The sequence below is a fragment of the Talpa europaea genome (assembly GCF_964194135.1).
Source record: "Talpa europaea genome assembly, chromosome: 11".
Lineage (NCBI taxonomy): Eukaryota > Metazoa > Chordata > Mammalia > Eulipotyphla > Talpidae > Talpa > Talpa europaea.
The window spans coordinates 6,178,264-6,199,023 of record NC_140078.1 but is presented as its reverse complement, the minus strand read 5'-3'; the positions used below and the strand labels follow the sequence as shown (position 1 = coordinate 6,199,023).

General features: G+C 51.3%; 1 protein-coding gene across 5 annotated transcripts in view; it reads right to left on the bottom strand.

Moving 5' to 3' along the window:
* Window positions 1-20,760, bottom strand: part of NFATC2 (nuclear factor of activated T cells 2) — a gene marked incomplete at both ends in the record, with an annotated part of 125,160 nt that overhangs the window by 53,580 nt on the left and 50,820 nt on the right. For all 5 annotated transcript variants that reach the window (XM_084247641.1, XM_084247642.1, XM_084247638.1 and 2 more), the window contains 2 exons: window positions 2,039-2,211; window positions 3,341-3,543. In XM_084247641.1, coding sequence (XP_084103767.1) covers window positions 2,039-2,211; window positions 3,341-3,543 — 376 coding nt within the window. The remainder of the gene's footprint in view (window positions 1-2,038; window positions 2,212-3,340; window positions 3,544-20,760) is intronic.

Genomic DNA, 20,760 nt, shown 5'->3' with positions numbered 1-20,760 from the left:
AACACCTCTGTGCAGGGCTCTACAGCTTGCTGCTGGCGACCTGAACACCTTGTTGGCAGGAGAGTGGCTCGGTGATGCTCCTGCAAGCTCTCAGATGGCCGCGAGATAAGGGGACCCAGCTATGGAGAGGAAGCTGAGCTCCTGCCAGTGGCCCTCCTGATGTCTCCGCTCCCCTCCTTGCAACAAACCACAGCCCCATCCTGGAGAATGAGTCACGGGCCAAAAACAGGTATTTCTCAAAATCCCCCAAATCATTGAGGAAGAGCTACGAGTTTCCTTCCAAGGCATCTTCACAGTCAAAACCAAGGGTGGGACTGTGGGGGCGGGGAGGCAGCCACCATGAAGGGCTCCGGGCACAGGGTGGGTCTGCTGAGTAGAGCAGGGGAATCCCCATGTTTCCATGATGCTTTCTCAACACTTGTCTGTTCGTGCCTTTCGCTTCGAACATCAGAGCAGAGGCTCGCCACCCCGGCCGGCCGGTCCGCATCTCGACCAGCAAGGCTGGAAGAAATCAGACGACGCCTTCATCCCTCTGCAAAGACCAAGACGGGTTCTGGCGTCCTGCTCTCCTCACTGGCGTCTAATCCTGAGGCGGTTGTCCTAAATCCTCTCTGCATAAAATATTCGTGTGCTCCCTTTGTTCATTAGTGTCTGATTACAGGGACCTCTGATTAATCGAAGCCAGGTGCAGATTTTGTCTGCTGCACAGAGTACTTTGAATGTGTTACTGCTTTTTAAGAACCAGGAGATTTTTACTTTATCTTTAAAAATCAGATCTGGTCACACCGAGTCTACATTCCCACATGGACGATGAGTGACAGCAGTCCATTTGGGTGGGGAATGTGCCATCCCAGCACCCCAGTCTCCACCACTCCCTACTGCCACCCACCCACCCACCCCACTTCACCTCATTTCCATGATCTCGCTGGCTGTTGTAAGCAACTGATTTTGGGGTGCCTGAGTTATGGTAAAAAGGTTGGGGGTGGGGGATTAACCTGGAATAACTAAATTTAGAATAGGACTATATCAAAAATATTCCTAGAAGAAAGAGACTAAAAATATATACCAACACTTTTTGTTTCTGGCAAGATGTTTACTTTTTTGTCCTTCTTTATGTTTTTAAAAATGACGTCTAACCTCTCAAACAACACACAGACCATAAGCTTCGTTCTATTTGCAAAATCCAGCAGCGAAACTTGCACAAAGCACCTTAAAATGAAGCCTGGTAGGAATGAGCCAGGGTTCTGCTCAGAGCCCTCCCAGATGGCCAGTCTCAGCCACTGGAATCTAAAAATCCTCCACCTCTTTGCCTGCGTCTTTCTCGGCAGCAGGCTGAGCTGCTGAGGACAGAGTTCAACTGTGCTCATGTATGGCTGCGCAGTGCAGCGCCAGACCCAGCAGATTCCCCTCAACACACAAGGCTGCCTGAGGGGGACGCGGGAGCGGGGGAGCGTGATTCCTTGGTGCCAAGGCTCCTGTTCCAATCCCAACCCTGCCATCATTCCACTGTGAGGACAATAATCCAATAAACTATAGAGAGGGCAGCAAGACACCAAGTATTGCCAAGGATCGTGGCTGCGAATATTGATACCCTGTGGATGCTCAGCGCTCAGCCCAGGGATGGGCAGTGCTGTCCATCAGCCGTGGGCGGCCGCGTGACATGACTGCATTCCTACTGAAAGAGGAGAAGGAACAGGGAAAGAGGACGCCATGTACAGGGAAGCCGTGCCAACTGCACCTACCCTCTTAAAGACCAAACAACATGTGCACAGCCTGGCTCATCTAAACAAAGCTTGTCGGCTACTCATTAGCCATTTATTTTTTCATTTCCTGTGAGGCCCCAAACCCCTCACAAGTAAATAGAAGCAGAGAGAAACCCTTAAATGTGCTCTGTCTCTGGCCATGCTGGTCATCTTGGGCCAACAGCTGACCCACGTAGGTCCTGGGTGTTCCTGCAGGGTACCCGGCCCAGGGTGTGTGCCCGAGGGGGCAGGGCATGAACAGTAAGTACCCCGGCCCTGCCCAGAACCCCACTTACAACACTCGATGGGGTTAGAGGCCGTCTGCAATGAGACAATCCTTCCACTGGACTCTGGAATGTGCACCCGAAAAACCAGCCTCACTCGGGTGTTCTTTCTCCCAATGTCGGTCTCTCCTTTCCGCAGCTCGATGTCAGCGTTTCTCAGCTTCAGGATCCCTGCACAGTCGATGCTGCCAGGAGGTTGAGAAGCCCATTTAAAACCGACCGCTCAGTGAGCAGGAAAGACCACCCAGCAAACCACCTCGTGAACCCTAGTAATTCTACAGCCAGCTGCAGGGGAAACTGCGATGCATGTACTGATAAAGATTTCAGCCAGGAATTTATACCCAGCAAGGGGGAAAACACTTACAAAGTAATTAGAGAAAATCCCAGTGAAAATTATTTCTCTAGGGAGACTTTTTTCATGCCAACTTTTCTATTCTCAAAAGGACATGAAGGACTCAAATAGGTAACGGGGGAGAATGGATCATAGACCACTCCATGGAGGAGAGCAATAGATCAACATTCCGTTTCCTCAACTTGACCGAGACTCTGCAGCCAGGTAAGAAAGCCCCCGCTCTGGGAACCCACACTGCTGTGTTTAAGCGCTGGGTTGCGAAGCTGCCCGCAGCCTCTGCAGCGCCAGTTCAATCCCCGGCTGCTCCCGGGCCACCAGAGGAGGGTCCCACACACTTATGGCATGTCTCCTTAATGCCTCTTCTCTGAAATATAAAAATAAAAAAATAAAATAAAATAAAAAATAAAAGTGAACCGGCGGCAGCAAGCTGCCTGCAGCTCACTCAAGGGATTCAGCAAGAATGCAGAAAGAGCAAAAAGGGGAGTGATAAAGCCAACGTGAAAAATGCTAATAACTGGTAACTCTGAGTGAAGGGGAGATAGGAGTTCCTTGTATGGTTCTTACAGTTTTTCTGTAAGCTTCATATTATTTCCTAATAAAAAAAAAGTTTAACTCCCGTCCATGGGCACAGTGATCCTTGAATCTTAGCCATGTTGGCTTTGTGAGTTTCTTCACAATTTTTAAATGTACATAAGTCTAACCTCATGCCAAGCTACACAATAACCCAGATGCATGAGAATTTGTCCTCCCAGTACACATGAAAAATATTAAGGTGTGGGATTTTTAAAATAGAAACTTTAAAAAAAAAAAACAACTTTAAAAACAGAAGTCTCTGTGGGTCCATCACAGATTGGGGACCATCTTCTGGGCCTGTTCCCACCAACTCCACCCTCTCCCAAATCCCTGCCACCTGGCCCCACGCATCCCCCCAAAGACCCAGCACCCCTGGCCCCAGCCCTTACGTTGCCCTCATGTTGTTTTTTGGCTCCAGAGGGATCTCCAGGACTTTGGTGTTGCCGACAATCTTCTCGTAGCTGGTGGTGGTTACAGTTTTTCCCGTGATCCGGTGCACCTGGTAGAAGGCGTGGGGCTTAAGGATCCGCTCGTCAGCCGTCCCAATGAAGATTTGAAGCCCCAGAGGCTTATTTTCCATGTAGCCGTGGAGCTGGGGGAGAAGGAGAAAACAAAGTCAGATTATTACTGCACCATTCACACGATTCACACGCAAGGCATGGCCCTAGCCCAACAAACAGCAAAGACCAGAGATGAACAGGAGCCGCAGGAAAAGCAGGGGCTTGTAGTGTCATCTGGAGGGATGGAGAACTGAAAGCAACTGATGTCCAGCCAGAGGAAACTGCTTGAATGAATTACAGGGATTCTATCTAAAATGGAACATTAGGCAGCCCTGAGAAAGAAGGTGGTAGATCAGGACTGCATTTATGGAGAAACAGCCAGAAGCTATGGCTAGTTGGTGGTCAGGGGAGGGTTGCAAGTTAATGAGAATAGAAAAATCCAAAAAGAAACTGGAGTTCCTGACAACGGTTGCCCGGGAACAATGGAATAAAGAAACTTCACTTTTTACATGACTATATTCCAATTAGCAAGACTGATTTTGTAATTAAAAAAATAATAATGAGCAAGGCAAAAGAAAATTAAAATGAAGAAAATACGTGCAACATATCACAGACCAAGGACTAGTATACAGAATATATAAAGAACATCTATTGGAAGAAGGTGAAAGGTATGAACTTCCAGTTATAAGATACATAATGGATATTGTAGGGTAAGGTAGAAAGTATCAGGCTTTTCTGCCCTCCCTCCATCAGGATAGATGATGGATCTGCGGTCCTGAATGCATGCCTGATGGCGGGCACCTGAAGTAGGGTGTGGGCCTAGGTAGATGGGATTTACCTGGGCTGAGACTGGGCTTTTAAGAGCGGCGTCACGGGGACGCCAGTAGAAGCCAAGAACGAACAGAATCCGAGAGAAGAAGAAGCAGAAGCAGAGATCACCGGAGAGCCCAGATAAGAGTGAGGATTTGCTGGGGGCTGGGAGGCCTGCCAGCCTCCCGGGTCCCCAGAACCCCTGCCTGTTGTGAACCGGGTAAATCCCAATAAAAGAACTGCAAAAGCCACTGAGGACTCTGACTCCTCCTTCACCCGGTCTGCATGGGATCAGAAAACCTGCTCAGTGTCGTTCCTGCCTTACAGCTATAAAGCACAATAGGTTGGCTATAGCTAACACAGGTATATGGGATGAAGGAAAGCTGTGATGAGAGTAAATCCTGAGAGTTCTCATCACAAAATTTTTTTCTGGTTTTTCTTTTCTTCTTACTGATCTGAGAAGATGGAAGTTAGCTGTGGTCACCATGTCACAATTATGTAAATCAAACCATTATGCTGAAACTTACATAGTGATATATGTCAATTACATCTTAATAAAACCAGGAAAATTTTTAAAATAAACTAATTAAAAATAACTAACAAACAATAGTGTCTGCAAAAGAATAAAGGACAAGACTCCCTGGCCAGCCTATTTAAAATTGAGTCCAACCCCCTTCTCCCTCCCTCTTCTGCTTTCTTTTCATCCCACCTGGTATACTATCTATGTTCCTTTTACTTGGGTCTTTCTCCTACAACCACACAATCACCTCAATGAGGGGAGGGATGTATATTTATTTAACTTGCCACACCTAGCACCCAGACTAATACTTGGCACAGGTCAGACATTTTAGTACATATTTGCTGAATGAATAAAACTATCCAACCAAAAAATAGGTGAGAGATTTGAACAGGCAATTCACAGAAAGACAAATGGCCATTAGCATAGAAAAGATGTTCAATTTGATTTTACACAAGCAAACACAAACTTAAGCAACCAAGGAGACCTGGCTAAAAGGGGACGCATACAGATATTTGACAATATCAAGTATTTTGGAGACTCTGGGGACAGAGGTACTCCCATGCAGCTGATAAAACATAAACTGGTATGACTAAGAGTACTGGCATAGCAGATACTAGAATTAAAAATACATTAGTTACATCCATGGACTAATCGGTGATACGAAATCTAAAAATATGGATAGCCCAATACGATTTATTTTTCAAATTCTGAATGTTTTGATCCATCTACTTAAACACATGCAAATGTAATAGGAAAAGATGCGCAAGGATGTACTTCAAACTGACTATAATACAATCACTCCTAGGATAGAGGAGACCAAGGTTGAGAAATTGGCTAAAATGGACTTTAATTTTAATCACAAAGTTAGAGGAAGAAGAGATGCCTGGCAACCTGTCAAAATAACATTGAAAAATAGAAAAACTGAAAAAATAGAAATAGAAAACATAAAAACAAAGCTGAGAATTTGAAGGTGAGTTTCTATCTTGCTACTCCCCAATTGAGAAACGCCATACAAATCATTTCACCCTTTGCACCTCTGCAGTTTTCTCTGCCAACCAAGGGGGGCTGTGACAGGGAGTCACTAATATCCCACCCTTCTGTGAAGTTCTACAAAACTTCAGGGAGGGTCTCTCAGTTGACTGCCAAAAAGCAAAGTCTGCAGGGCAATGGATGATGACACACGATCTAGAGTCGCGCTGTCCAAGACAGTAAATAATACAAGATGACATCAAACTGACGATTTGGTTTCTCAGTTGCGCTGGTATCCAATTGCCACAAATAACTAGAGACTTCTGTAAGAGACAGCCCAGATCCAAAACATTTCCCTTTCAAAAAAAAAAAAAGGTCAGCTGGACAAGGCCACTTCAGAAAGATGGGATTCTCTCGTGCCCTTCTGAAAACTACCCAAAGAGACAGACTGGGAGTGGAGCACAACCAGGGAGCACCTCTTTCATAACCTGCCAGGCCATACCAACAGCATTTACATACAGTTAAACACATACATGTGTATTTCATGTCTGATACACACCCGAGAGACACCCTATGGAGGAGATAAAAATGGGAGTTTGGGTGTCTTTATCTTTCTCCCCCATGCAAATTGAAGACAAGGTGCTGTTCTGAGATAAAGATCACAGGAAGAAGGGCAGTGTTGAGAAGAGATTTGTTTTTGTTGTTTTATATTTGAACCCAAGATAAATATATTTCCTCATCTCACCTCCTGGATTTATCAGGAATATCACACAGAGAAGGAGATAGCAGAGCAGAAACTGCAGGCTGGGTGTACTCAAGGTAAACAGCAAGCAAACACCCACAGATAGAACTTGTCAAGTCTCCACATCTACCTGAATCCAGCCACTCACAAGCCCTCCCCTGCAGGGACACTAGCCCAAACCAGAACGGCCCAATGATCCTTAAAAATTACCAATCAGACCCAGACACTCCTCAGCCTACAACTTTCCAAAGACTTTCTGTGGACTAAGAATAAAATCCAAACTCGGTGCCATGATCTACGAGGCTTCCAACCTCCTGCTCCTTCCCCCCGATGAGGCTCCTGCCACAAGCAGCCATCTGTTCCTGGAGCACACCAAGCTCCTTTGGACCTCAGCACCTTTGCACAATCATCTTTTCTCTCTGGAACATGATTCTACCAGCACATTTAGTGCTCAGATCTTCAGGTCTTTCCCAAGTCACATTATTTAAATACACCCAGTGTTGCTCCTTGGGCCTTGCAAGAGCCAACTGCTAAATTTTTAGGAATTCTAAGAGTCCGTTGATATCTTTTTAGTAGCTTGAAATCAGCCATGGTGGGAGAGTTTTACACCATAAAAATTGGCAAAGGCTACAAATCAGGCCTCCCTTTTTCTGGAGAATGGAATGGTCAACATTCACTAGCACACAGCCGCCAAGGTTACATCTTTACTCCCTAAAATTTCCTTGGTTAGCTGTTTACTCACCGCCGCAATACCCCTCCCACCTGAAGGGGATCCACAGTGGCAGGAATCTTATTTCTTTTGTTAAGGGTGACCAACAACTTTGCTGAATAAATGGTTAACAACACAACGACACGACAGCTACATGCACACGATCCTCCAGCCAGTGCTCACTTAATCTTGAACATGTAGCCTGGGCCTGCTTGACAGATGGGGAAACTGAGGCTGGCCAAGGTCAGGTAACACTTGCTTGGTCAACTGTGTCAGCACAGGGCAGAGTGGGGATTTGAACTCTGGGCTGTGGGACTCCGACTCCACCCCTGAACCGACACACGCTCCGTGCCCTTGGCATCTGGTGGACTCACAGCCCTGCGCTGACCTGTGGCTACAAACCACGTCCACAGAGCAAACGTCAGCAAGTGCTGAGTTAAAAGATCAAGCGTGTTCTTCCTGCTGAACAAGAGCGAGCGGGGGCGAAGAGGAGGAAGGCTGCTGGAAGGAGGGAGAGAAACAGCGCCAACAAGCTCCCACCTGTCTTGGAAGGTCTCTAGAAGGTCTCCAACTACCCAGGGAAGGCTCCAAGGCAATGACTGATGACACGTGTTCTAGAATTTGCTGTCCGGGTACACTGGCTGCTCCTTCGGGGTCCCCTCTGAGTGCAGAGCAGCCTGCAGGTTGAGCTGACATAGACCCCTCCCCGGGGACCACCGGAGAAGGTGTGGCAGAGTAGAAAGACCAAAGTATTTCATTTTGGCTGAGACAAACCTAATGTCAATTATTAGTTCTGCTTCAGAATTTCCACCCCAGCCCTGCTGCTTAGCAGCCGTGTGACTTTGGAGTGGTGGCTCTGCTCTTCTGAGCTTCCCTTTGCTCAGCTAAAACAAGGACATCACTCCCTCTCCCCAGGGCTCTTTCACAGACTCCGCAAGATGACCTTTGCAGGGCCCCCAAGCACAGCACACATGAGTGCCCACGAAATGAGCATTTCCCTTGTCATCAGAGGCTGATGCGAATCCAAAGTGGAGGTGACAGTACTGAACTGAACAGAGAGGTGAAGATTGAATGTGAAAGATGAATGAAGCGAAAAACAACCCGAAACACCCTGGCTGGTGGCAAAACCCAGTCCTGGCTGTGGGGTGCCCAGCCTCTGACAAGGAGGGGCAAAAAAAAAAACCTCATCATCCTGTCGAAAAAGGGCATTTCCACTTCCACGCCCCCGCCCCAGAAAGCAGAAGGCTCCCTGATGCTCAGAGTGCTCACTCTGGAGAAGCCTCGCCTGCTCCTGGAAGTTTGGCCAAAAGGGTACACGGTGATTTCCTTGCTAGTCCCAAAACTGAGTCTTGCAAAGAACTTGGTGTCTTGAATGACATGCTCTGCCCTGGGGTCCCCAGCGCCTGCCATCCCTATTTTAGGGAGACCTTGGTCCTGAAACATCTTTCCCGATTTCACCAAGGGTGAGGCTTTCTCAAGGGCCTGGGCAAAGAGGTTTCCCTTCCAGCCACAGCAGGCACCCACTGCAAGGGCTCAAGGTCGAGTTCAAGGAGTTCAAGGTCAGTGGGCCTTGGAAGCCCTAAGGGGCTCTGCTTGCTGCAGCTGAGGTGTGAGCAAATGTTTTGTTTCATGTATTTTCCCAGGTGGTTTGCGAGGCTGCCAGGAGCGTTTCCAGAGTCTGCACGAGGGCTGACACAGGAGCAGGCACTGCTTTCGGCTCCCAGCCGTGCTCAGAGGAAGGCAGGGTGGGCCCTTTTCGGGATGAGAAGGGCGAGGCTCAGGAAGTAAAGTGACTCGCTCATGACCTTACAGCTCAAAAGCACCGTGGGACCAGCGATGCGGCCGTGTTTGCATCCGCTATGGCACCCTGTTGACTCGGACGCGGAGGAAGACTGAATTCCAAGTCTGGATGCTGCTTTTAAGTCAGGCAAGTCCAGCCCACCCGCTCGGCATCGGGGAACCCAGAGGCCAGCATGGGCTGTACATCCCGCATCCCGGAGACCCACAGCCTCACAGAGAAAGCTCGTCAGACCCACCCCAAGCCCAGATTCAAGCTCTGCCCAGTCTTAGCAGCAATTTAACTGCCCTGGTAGAAGGACACAGTTATTAGCTAACACTTGCTTTCCCTTTTCTTCTGAAAGGAAGGATTCACTCATTGTCAGGAAAAATATTTTTGAATATTTTTTAAAATCCTCCATCAAAATAATGAATATATGCCCTTCCAGATTTTTCGTCGTGGCAAAGAAGCATATTTGGGATTCCAGTTTGCACATTGTTTCCACTTAACAATATAGTGTGACCATTTTCCCCTGTCACTAAGTCTTTGTTTTGTGAGATGAAGTCAAAGGATAGCAGGTTTCTTCCCAGCCTTAAGGTGCCCGGCACCATTTACGGAGGCACTGGCCCCCAGAATCATGCAAATGCAAGGGGCCCCTGAGAGCCGGGTGCAGTCTTCAGTTTTGCAACCTGGAGCCTCACAGGCTTCCCCCCAGCCCCAGCCCCACCCCAGTGCAGGCTGCACATCCTAGTGGGGAAAACCGTTCTCACCCCTCAGTCACTGAGGTTGTTGAGACTGCGCCCTTTAGAAACAGCAATGACAACACTTGTAAATGACACTTCCTTGAAAACCAATTTTCTATCAACTCGTTCGGAGCTCTTTAAATAGTCTCAGCTGGAGGAGGTGGCCACCAAATGCAAAATGTGGGACTGATTTTCAAAATGGCAACTGGCCAAAGACACTGGTTTGAATTTTATTAAAATCAAACTTTTAACAATGTTAAGTAGCATTTTTTTCTGTTGAATGGGGAATATCAGGAAATTGGTCTCGTCCTCAAAGATTTCACTCTAAAAGAAGGGAGAAGCCCAGGGGGACAGCCATTCCCAGAAGCCACACAGCTAGGGGTGGGGGGGGGGTCACCAACACACTGGGAGCCGGAATTCCACCTTTATTGTTGGATGCAAAAGTGGCAGAATATCCCCGCTACCCGGCTTCTCAAATGAAAGACTCTTTGCCAAGAAAGTCTTTCCTTGCTGCCCACGAAACAGGGCCTTCCAGTAATAGTTGCCTTTGTTACATTTATCAACAGTTGCAAGACTTCATTTATTGCACAATTAGTTGTTGCACGTCTGCAACACATAAAGTTCCAGAAACTATTCAATTGCCCTTTTACAGAAGAGTAAACTGAGGCTCAGAGTCATGAGGTCCCTCACCAAGAAGCAACAGAGCCAGGGTTTGAACCCAGGACTACTTCCTTTACCTGTTCTCTATAGGTCCGATGCACAGGACAGTGCAGGGGGTCACCCATGTAAAACTTGGGCCCTGGTTGAAATATGCAAAGCTGAGAGTAGAGTCTACAGAAACAGATAAGCCCAAATCCACGACAGACAATCTTGCAATTGTCTTTCAAAATGGCAAATGTCCCCTCCCCTGGATGGAGCAATTCTACACCTAGCGAGTGAGTTATCCTACGTGAGGGATATGTGGGAAAAAAACTAAAGATAAGTTTGTTCAAAGCAGCACCCTTTAAAATAGCAAAAAAGGAAAGATAATCTAAATGCCCATCACAAGAGTACTGGCTTAGTCAGCTGTGGCACGTTACGAAAGAGAACGCTGTTGGAAAAACAGATGAGTATGCCAGAGTCTAGCACCACAGGGGCTGAGACTGGTACCGAGTTGTGCAGTGGACAGCATGGGCAACCATACGGGGCTCCCTGAGGAAGTTTTTTCTCTACCAAATGGAATAAATCTCCAAAACAGATTATAACAGTGAGAAAAAGGTACTACTTGTGGCTGCAAGGTGTGTGTGTGCGCGTGCACGTGCACATTATGTGTGTGTCTAGCCGAAATAAAACTTAGACTAAGAGTGGAAAAGAAATCAAGCCCCATTACAAAACATCCACTAGATTTTGACCATTCCCAGGGAGAAGCTCTGCTGCCCCAGGAGCCTGTGGATTACTCTTCAACACAAAAAAATTATTTTCTGAACATAAATAAATAGAAATAAAACCAAACCAGAGAGACACCTCCTCTTTTTCTCTTTGTGAATCTTAACATTTCTTTTAAAGGCCACGGGGAAGAAAAGAACAAGCAATGATGGGGCAGGAGCAATGCCCCCTGTCCTCCTGCCCAGAAGGGAAGACCCAGAACCCACCCCGAGACCTCAAGAGCAGGCCACGGTGCAGGCCTTCAGGGAAGGAAGAGGCAGCAGAGATGCCAGCAGGTGCCCTTTGAGTTCAGGGCACGGGCCCGTACCAAGAGAGAAGCAAACCACACAGCACATCTAGTGGAGCAGCAAGTCTCCATGGCTGAATTCCACGTAGACTCTAAGTGCTGCTTACCAGCGCGGTCACCCCCGGCCTGGGCTGAGCCAGCATCATCTTTCCCTGTACCAGCCTATAGCCTGGTCCCTGGGCCTGGCTGCGGCCTGGACTGGAGCAGCAGACTCCCCGCTGGGTCTGTGTTCTACCAGGTCCATTGAATCAGCCTCCTTCCTGTCCCTGCTCCTCACCGCCCCACTCAACCTACTCAGTCTTTCCCACAGAATCGTTTTTAAAATTTAAGTCAGGACTTGTCACTCCTCTGCTCAAAACCCTTAATAGTAAACATCTTACTCAGATCCGAAGCCAATGTCCTTAACGTGAGTCAGAAGACCCGGTGACCTGGCCCCCGCTTCTGCATCTCCAGCCGCCCGCCCTCCACTGCCAAGACTGGCCTGTCCACCTCAAAAGAGCCAGGCATGTTCTTCTGCCCAGACCCTCCACACTTACGTCCCCTCTCCTTGGCATGGTCTGCCCCCTCCTCACGGGGCTCATCCCTCTCCTCATTCAAACCTCTGCCCAGCCGAGTCCTTACCAGAGGCCTTCCCCAAGCACCCAGTGCAATCTGGTGCCCCACACCCTTCTCGCTCTCCACACACCCACCACCTGCTTGTGTTGCATCAGCCATCTTTCACCACCTGACGCTGCCTGACATGTCTGCTTAGCTTTTTCTGCCTCCCCACTAGGTGAGCATCTTATCTGTTTTGCTTACCGAGGCATCCGTGGGACCTAGTATGCATGAGTGACCCCCGGAGCGGGGAGGGGGCACAGGAGGGGCCAAACAGTTGTGACCCTGCCGGACCCTCCCCTCCCAAAGACAGAGCCGCCAGGCTGTCCGCATCCACTTCTCTGCAGCTCGGCGTGGGCAGGACTTAGCCGGTGGCACAACTGTGACCCAGACCGCCCTGCTCCAAGTGCAGGTGACAGCATCCCCAGGGCGTGATGAGAAAGGAAGCCGTGTCTGCTTTCTGACCCCCTGGGGTCCCGCTGGCCGGATGTGTCTTTGGCCTGGCAGGCGGCAGCTGTGACCAGCGATAGACAGATGCCCACAGATAGGGCGGATTTTGAAATCAACCAGTGAGCCACGAGCAGAGGCTCAGACCTCCGGCACAGGTTCCTGCCAAGCCAGCAGTCAACCCGGGAATTCTACACGAAGAATCAAGTCATTCTATATTTCTCACATTGCTGGAAATTAAAACCAGACGTATCTACCGCACAGCAAGCATGCTCGCTGAAGAGAGGCTTGATGGCCCCAAACATGCTAAATTTGTTTCCAATTCCCATATCCACATTCAAAACCCCGAGGAAGCCATAGAAAAGAGTGTGGAGAGATCAGAGGGGAGGTGCATTAGCCTAATGGGATTCAGGACCCCAGGCTTCACCCGCTCCCACACTCGCCCACCCCCGCGGGTCTTTGAACCAAGAAACTGGATCATTTTACCCCTACCCCATCCGCCGGGGGGGGGGGGGGGGGGCAGACACACCAAGCTTCCCTTTTCGGCTCCCCTCTCCTCTCTCAACCCCCAACTTCTGGTCCCCTCGATAGAAGCGTCAGCCCGGCCCTGGCCCCCCACCAGCATCCCCTCCCGACCAGTTATCTCTGGGGCCAGGGAGCCACTGAGTCATCCAGATGATGAGTCTCCGAGTCCTGGGCTGAAATATGCAAGCTGCTCTGACCTTTGGATGGAGTTTTGGTTTTCTGTGTTTTTTTAAGAAGCCAAACAAGTACTTTTCACAGCTTCCTTCCGTCCTCCTTGGGCAGGGCCAGCCTGACAGCCAGAGCTTGGGACCTGCCAGCGGTGGCTCTGCCTGTTGGGGTGGGGAGTGAGTCGGCCTCCCCTGCCTCGGTTCCCTCACCTGCATGGGGCCTGCTGGCACTGTGTGCCTCCTCTGCGCGGGGCCAGGTGGCTGGCAGGTAAGGCGTGGTGCGAGCGGTCAATAAACGGTAATACTATGGCGGGTGACTCAGGGCTGTGAAACTCTTCTTGGAAGAAATCATCTGGCAGGCTGTCTTTGGGCTCTCAAACACAGTGCTCCTCAGCCACGCTTAGAATTATATCCGAACCCCTCACCACAGGCTCCCCAGCCCTGCAGCTCTGGCCTTTCCCAGGTCACTTCGTTTCCCCAACCCTGGCCCACCCGCGGGGGCCTCCTGGCTCTCTCCTCCAACGAGACAGCTTGCTCTCACCACAGGGCCTTTGCACATGCTGTTCTCGCAGCCTAGAACACTCCCCCCTCCGCCCCCCGCCCCCAGGCCTTCCCACAGCTGGTTCCTCCTGAGTCGCAGGCATCAGCCTAACGCGAGGCCCCCCCACCCCCACACCAGCAAACCTTCCTACGGGTTTCCTTCCCCTTCCCTCCCTCCCGGAGGGATAAGTGTTCTCTTAGGTGTTTGCCTCTTTCTCCCCCACCTGGATGAGCGGCCCATTCCCAGCGGCCCTGAGGAAGGAGCGCATTCCTGACTGCAGGCGAGTGCCCCTCTGGGGTGCCAGCCTGAATTCCCGGCTTCCGCGTGGCCTGAGCAGAAGCAGACCTTCCCTTTACGCAGGCTGCAGGAGTCTCTCCGTGAAAGAGACACCAGGCCACTGCACCGAACGTCAATGAGGAGACCAACTCGGGCTGGAAAAATGAAGTGGACTGTCTCCTCTGGGCGGCGCGACACAGGGAGAGGCTGAGTTGAAAGTCCAGAGACTCGGGCGCCTTGTGGAAGTAGCTAGGGAAGCACCAGCCTTGGGCGGTGTCCCCTGCCACCCATGCAGCCACCTGACCCTTCAAACACCCTTCTCCAGGAGGGTTCGCTCTGGGCACTGCTGACATTGAGAACCGCGGGGTCTAGTGTCTGGGGGGAACCTGGACTCTGGGGGGGGGGGCGGGGGGCAGATGCAGACCCCTGGAGGGGTGATGGGGGGCTGAAGGCTATTCCTGGAAACCTATCTGACCCAGACTGGGGGGACCCCAGGGCAGCTGGGTGTGCCCCAAAGATGCCGGGGCCAGAAGCCCGCAGCGCCCGCCCAGAGAAAGGGCAGCCTGGCCCCACATCCGCCCAGCACAGACAGGGCCGTCTGGGCGAGGCATCAGCTCAGGTCCCTCCTCTCTCCTTGCAGCCAAAAGCTAGAAAAGCAGCCAGCGATGGAGGCTGGGACCAGGCAGGGCTGTGAGCGGCCAAGGCGCTAAAAAGGTGAGGACTCCCAATCAGGTCACACCCCCACCCCCACCCCCACCCCCGGTGCCCACAGGTCTCTCTGGAGCCGGACCAAGAATTCTGAGTCACTTTTGCCACAAGGGGGAAAAAAGGAGAAGGCAGACGTGATGTGTACCTTTCTGCACTCTATTTTGGGAGTTTTTAAGATCCAATTTCTTGCGTTTCAAAGGGTGGGTTTGGGGCGGGCTCTCTGACAGCTTTATACGCTGAACGCGGCGGCGAGACGGGCTGGCCTCGCGCGCCATCGGGAGAGGCGGCCCTCTGGCAGATCAACAAATCGCCTCATCCGGGAACAAGGAGCCCGTTCTTGAGCAGGGCCAGGGCCTGGCTTCCCTGCCGCGGTGGAGGCGGAGCCTCTGACTCACCTCTCCGTGGGGGCGACTCCCCTCTCGTCCACTCCTTCATTTATTCACTCAGTCAGGGACAGATGTCAGCTGAAGGCCGCTCCCCAGAACAGTCCACACACACCCCTTGTGAGGAGCCAGGTGCTCCTCAGGACAGATGCTGACACTGGGGTCCCCATGACGCCAGGATATACAACAGTGACGGGGAAGGATTGAGGAAGCAGGGGTTTCTGGGTCTCATCAGCATGGCCAGGCTCACTGCTGGTTTGGAGCATTGTCTGACGAGGGGCGGTCTGGGCCGAAGATGCCACGAAGCTGCTCCCCCACCAACCCAGGTGGGACAACCACAAAATGTGTCTGGACTTTATCTAATGCCCCCAGGAACAAAACCAGCTGACTGAAAACTACCCTTCAATTAAGCTGACATTTCCTGTGGAAAATCCGTGCCAGAGCCCCAGCCCCTGCCCATCAGGAAGCACCCCTGGCAGCATCTTCAGGGGACACCTGGCGTCTTGCACTCGTCACCTCTCGCCCCCTCCACTGTGCCACCCGCCATCTCCTGCCTAGACCACCACACCGACCTCCTGATAACTTCCCTGCTTCTCTCTTGCCCACATCCCAAATAGATTCCCCACCAGCAGCCAGGGGGGTCTTTTTAAAGCAAATCAGATCACATTGCTCCCCTTAAAACCCAATAATGGCTTCCAGTGCACACAGACTTAAACCAAAACCCACACCAGGCAAAGTCCTGCTGCCCCCCACTCCCTCTCTCTCCAGCTGCATTTCTTACTGCCGAGGGCAGCCTCACAGGCCTGTCATTCCTCAGCCCCAGCTCATCCTGCCTCAGGGCCGTGGCACCCACTGTCTCGTCTACCTGGAAGGCTCGGTGCCTGGATCCTGACTGTCACTCAAAGAGCAGCCCAGCTCCAGAGGATGTCCCCTGACCCCTATACAAAATAAACTGTATCCCACATCCTCCCATCACCCCCTCCCCTTTAAATCTGAACAAGCTGACTGGCCCTGTTTACAGTGAGGGGACGTTTCCTCAATGGAATGAACATCTGTGAGGGCAGAGACTCAGCTTTCTCATTGACCTGGACCCGGAGCCCGGCACAGGGTGGGAACCCAGCCAGTAATTAATGAGCAAGTGATCTGTGTTTTCTAAATATTCCACAATGAGCATGTATTATCTTTGTTATGGGGGGAGGGTGGGAAATGTATTAAAAAGTAATCATAGCCACCTTGGACCCCAAATTTTGAGGCTTTGAAAGGCCCCAGGCACCTGCCCTCTCCCTGGCCCCTGGAACACTGTCTATAAAGGCAGAAGGATGAGGGTGCTCCAGATTTTACAGATGAGAAAACTGAGGATCAGATGAATTATTTTTAATTAAGTGTAGGTAAAGCTCCTTTGATGTGCCACACACAGTTCTGGGTGCCGGGAACTCAGTATGAAGGGGGACGGGGCTGGAAGGAGGCAAGGCTGAGACTTTTAACTTTGGGGAACAGACTATGCAAAGAGAATCTCAAAGGTCCCCCCAGTCCATCGATCAGAGGAGACGTCACCTGCCTTCCCATGGGGGAGGGGGAGATGGGCTTTCTCCATGGACCTCCCCCAAGTCCAATATTCACCTCTCTGGATGACAGGCGATGGAAAACAAGACAATAAATGAATCAAAACTTTGAAAGTGGATCATAAAAACTGACAGTATCTTCCTTCAAGGCCACTGCTGTGGCAGAAAGGTCTTGCCCTCTCCTGTCCCTGCTCCCTCCCTTAGTAACAGGGCCCTGATAATCATAGGTGGCAGTGAGCTAGGGGGATACACTTCCCCAGCCTCCTTGCAGATGAATGTGGTCACATTCCAGGCTGGAATCGGTGAGAGGTACCCCAAAGTACAGGGAGGACTTGCAGAAAGGCTCCTGGGAGGAAGCTGACCTAGGTGAGAAGCGTTCTCTATTGCCCTGTCTCCTGTCCTTCTTGGAATTCCACAACTTGGAATAGACTTGGAATATGGATGTGACGGTGGGAGCTCCAGCCATCATTTTGCACCCTAAGGTGACCTTTATGCAACAGGAGAAATGAGCCTGGCATCCTGATGACCTCATAGTACTTTAGAATTTCCACATGAGAATAAATTCTTGACATGTTCAAGCAAATGTTAGTTTGGGTTTCTATCAGATGCAATAAAACCTACGCCTAATGGGAAGACCCAGGCCACCACCACCACTAGAACATCTTTTCCTCGGTGCCTTCATATTCTCCTCCACTGCTCAGGTGAGCCTCAAGTTGAAACAAAACAGGACCAGTGCGTCAAAGGGCCTCCTGAGGAAAGTGCTTTCCCAGTGTCCATCGCGCATCTGAAAGCAGCTGCCAGATCCAGAGAGTCAAAGGACTCAACTGCTCAGAAAGGCATCAGGTGACGATGCCCAGTGAGTCTGCGAGGCTGCACGCCCTCTCTAGCACCGTCTAAACAAGCTTATCCTCAGGAGGGGAGGCGACAGGGGCACAGACAGCGTCTGACACACACAGGAGTGACGAGGCTAGAAATAAAGTCGCTGCTTACTTTCTGTCTGGTTCCCGAATGGCTTTTTCCTGGTTGAAAGGTGCCAGGCCTGGCAGCTTACTGAAAATTTAAAATTCAAGTCAACAAATATTTGTTGAGCACTGTCTATTCACAAAAAAAGCCACGCTAGGGAAGATTTGTATAGGGGGTGGGGGTGGCTCTAATTAGTCATAACAAGGAGACAGGCGGTTCAGGGAGTGCTGGCTGAGTACTGGGCATTGTTCTCAGCTCACTCAGTCCTGGGCACACTGCGAGGTAGGTTCTATTATCTTACACCAAGGGGAACTGAGGCACAGAGAGGACAGGCAATTGTTCGAGGTCACACAGCCAGGGAGGGAGAAGCAGGGTTCCAACCAAGGCAGGTCTAGCCCCAGGGCCCCTTCTGGCCAGTGCTTGTGATTCTGTCCTTCAGGCTTAGGAGAAGCTGGGGAGCATACCTACGGAGGCCCCCAAAACCTCAGTTCCTGATCTCTCACTGGGCTCTTACTGTATCTTTAACGGTCAACTCCTATTTTCACTTATAGAAAGTTGTTTTAAAGGGAACTCTGTCACCAAAGTTCCCTTTGGTGTTTTAAAGGAAATTGTTTAAAAGGAAACCAGGATCACCAGTTAGAAATCAAAGGTGTGTAGAAAAAACACAACAAAGTAACAAATTAAACAAAATACAAATAAATACAATCATTATAAATGTTTAGAAAACGGGGATTAAGTGCCACAAAATTCACTCACGCTGTCCCCAGGGTACCACAGTCTGCAGAATGGAATGCAAAGTATATTGCAGAAGGCACAGGACCCAGGGCTGGGAGCCAGTAGCTCATCGGGGGACTAGTTAAGGGGACCAGTCAACAAAGTCCAGCAAACGTATGAGCTGAGAGGCTCTGCAAAGCCTTAACTACAAGAAGATAAAGCACCGCTGCCTGCAGTGTGCTGGGAGGAGGAGCTGCGTGCAGAGAAGGGAGTAGGGGGAAAATGCAAACGGTGTATAAAAATTTGATGTGTTTTCCTGAAACCCCAAATGGGCTTAGTTCAAGCAAGTGCCTGGCTGCCTTTATCATGCACGCGTGCATGCATATGCATATATGTGCGTGTGTGTGCATGTGTGTGTTTACCAATCAATTTTCCAAGGGAAAAAGCTTGATTGGTAGCCTTTGCCAATTTCTATGGTGTAAATACTTCCCATATGATGGATTTCAAGCTACCAACATGATGTCACTGAACACAGACTTGGGACAGAGGCTAAGTCATTCCATTAAATGCCATCTCCACCATCTGGACACCAGGGATGCAAATAACCTCGGTGATAGAGAGTATAGTGAAATGAGGAACTCCTGAATAGGGAAATGCGGAACTCCTGAAAATCTAGCCATTGACTCCCGTGAGCCAGCACAAACCACCCGGGCACACCCTGCAGCAGACGTGGGTCCCTATCAAGATCAGTCTGTCCATTTCTCTCTCTCGGTGCCCTCTATCTGCTGCTCCCCTGGGCCAGGGGCAGCTGTATTCCTGGCCTCAAGGTCCAGGCTCCGTCTCACCCCAGCAGGACCAGAGCCTGGTCTTTAAATGCAATCACACGCGTCTTCCTGTCTAGACGAGGCCCCTGGCTGCCAGGGCCTCAGACTAAACGAATTCACAGTCCTCCAGGCCCTGGCACCACAGATACTTGGGGCTGAGCCCCTCAGGGCCAACCTGGGAGCCAGCGACCTGCTGGGACCCAGCTCAGCCCCGGGCAGGCCCCAGAGCCACAGAGGAGATGTCCCAGTGCTGGGGGCAGCGTGTGTGAGTGTGGCATGGCGTGCAGCATGCCACCCCCAGGGACCCGGGTGTCAAGAGTCATCCATCATCCTCTCACTGAAAAGGGGGAAAACATAACAAAACCCCCGCCCAGCCTCACTGAATACGAATGAAATACAAAAGCCACAGGAGAAAGCCTTTCCTCTTCACGCTTCCCTTTTCCGGCTGAGAAACACCACCCGGCCAAGATAAGGGCCATGTGGGGCCTCGGGATGGTTTCAAAGGGTTGGCACCCACCCACCCGCGGGCCGCTCTGCCGCTCTCGGCCTCCCCGCAGCAGAGACGGAGCAGAGGCGCCAGGCAGCGTGCCAGGGCCTTGGAAGAGGTTTAAGGCTCACGCCACAGGAGGGAGGAAGCCCGGGCTGTCAGGAGCATGATGAAGCGCCTCCTTATCGGGAGTTTTCCTTTCAAGTGTCTCCAAGTGAGCGCCTGGGCTGGGCTCGTCAAGGCTGAGCGTGCTCCTTTCATGTCGCCCGTGTCCCCGGGGTCATCGGAGCGTCCAGAGCGCACGGAATCAAAGCCTCTGTCCGGGCTGGCTGGTGGGGCCAGCGTCCCAGGGAGGATGTCATGACGAGCCACCCGGTCTGGGCCTCCGGGGCCCCTCGGGGCCTTTGCAAAGCCACAGAGTCACCGGGTTTTGCCATCAGGAAAGCAGGAGCCGAGACTGCAAGCAGGGGACCCCAGCTGTTGACCTGGGGTGAGTCACTGGACCCTACGAAATGCTTCCACGTGGTTCTAGCGTAAACAGCCCCTGTCTTTCACCACGAGGAGGATGCAAGTGGCTTAGAACTTGTCCTCTGCAGCGACGAGTCTTACTCTGTCCTCACGGGGCTGCTGTGGGCCATGAACAGGGCCCGTGTGCTATCGCGTGTCGTGACGTCAACAGATGCCAGAGAAACCGGCTGGTCTTACAGTGCTCTCGCCTCTCCACTCACCGGGCCAATGTCCCTAATGGACACAGGGAAGTGACTGACCTCTCGGGGAGAGGGCATGCTGACAACTGGAACATCTCTGCACCCCAAGGGTGATGCTCGCTCGCTCGGCCCGGACGCAAGCCAGCTCCTCCACCTGGGGAGGCCCCGAAAGAGCAGCAACCTGGCTCAGCACCACAGAACTGGGCCGGCCCCAATCACCCAAAGCCCGGGGTGTGCAGACAGGCCCCGGGGGTCGAGAACATCACAAGGTTCCTCCCTGGTGCCACGTCAGCAGGAGGCCCCAGGCAGGATGCTCCCCCCACCGGATGGGTATAAAATGCCCAGTAAGAGCCCGGCCTGGGGCCCAGGGCTGTGCCCATCGGCTTTCTAAGCCACGTCTGCATCTCAGCTCTATGAATTGTCAGGGCTG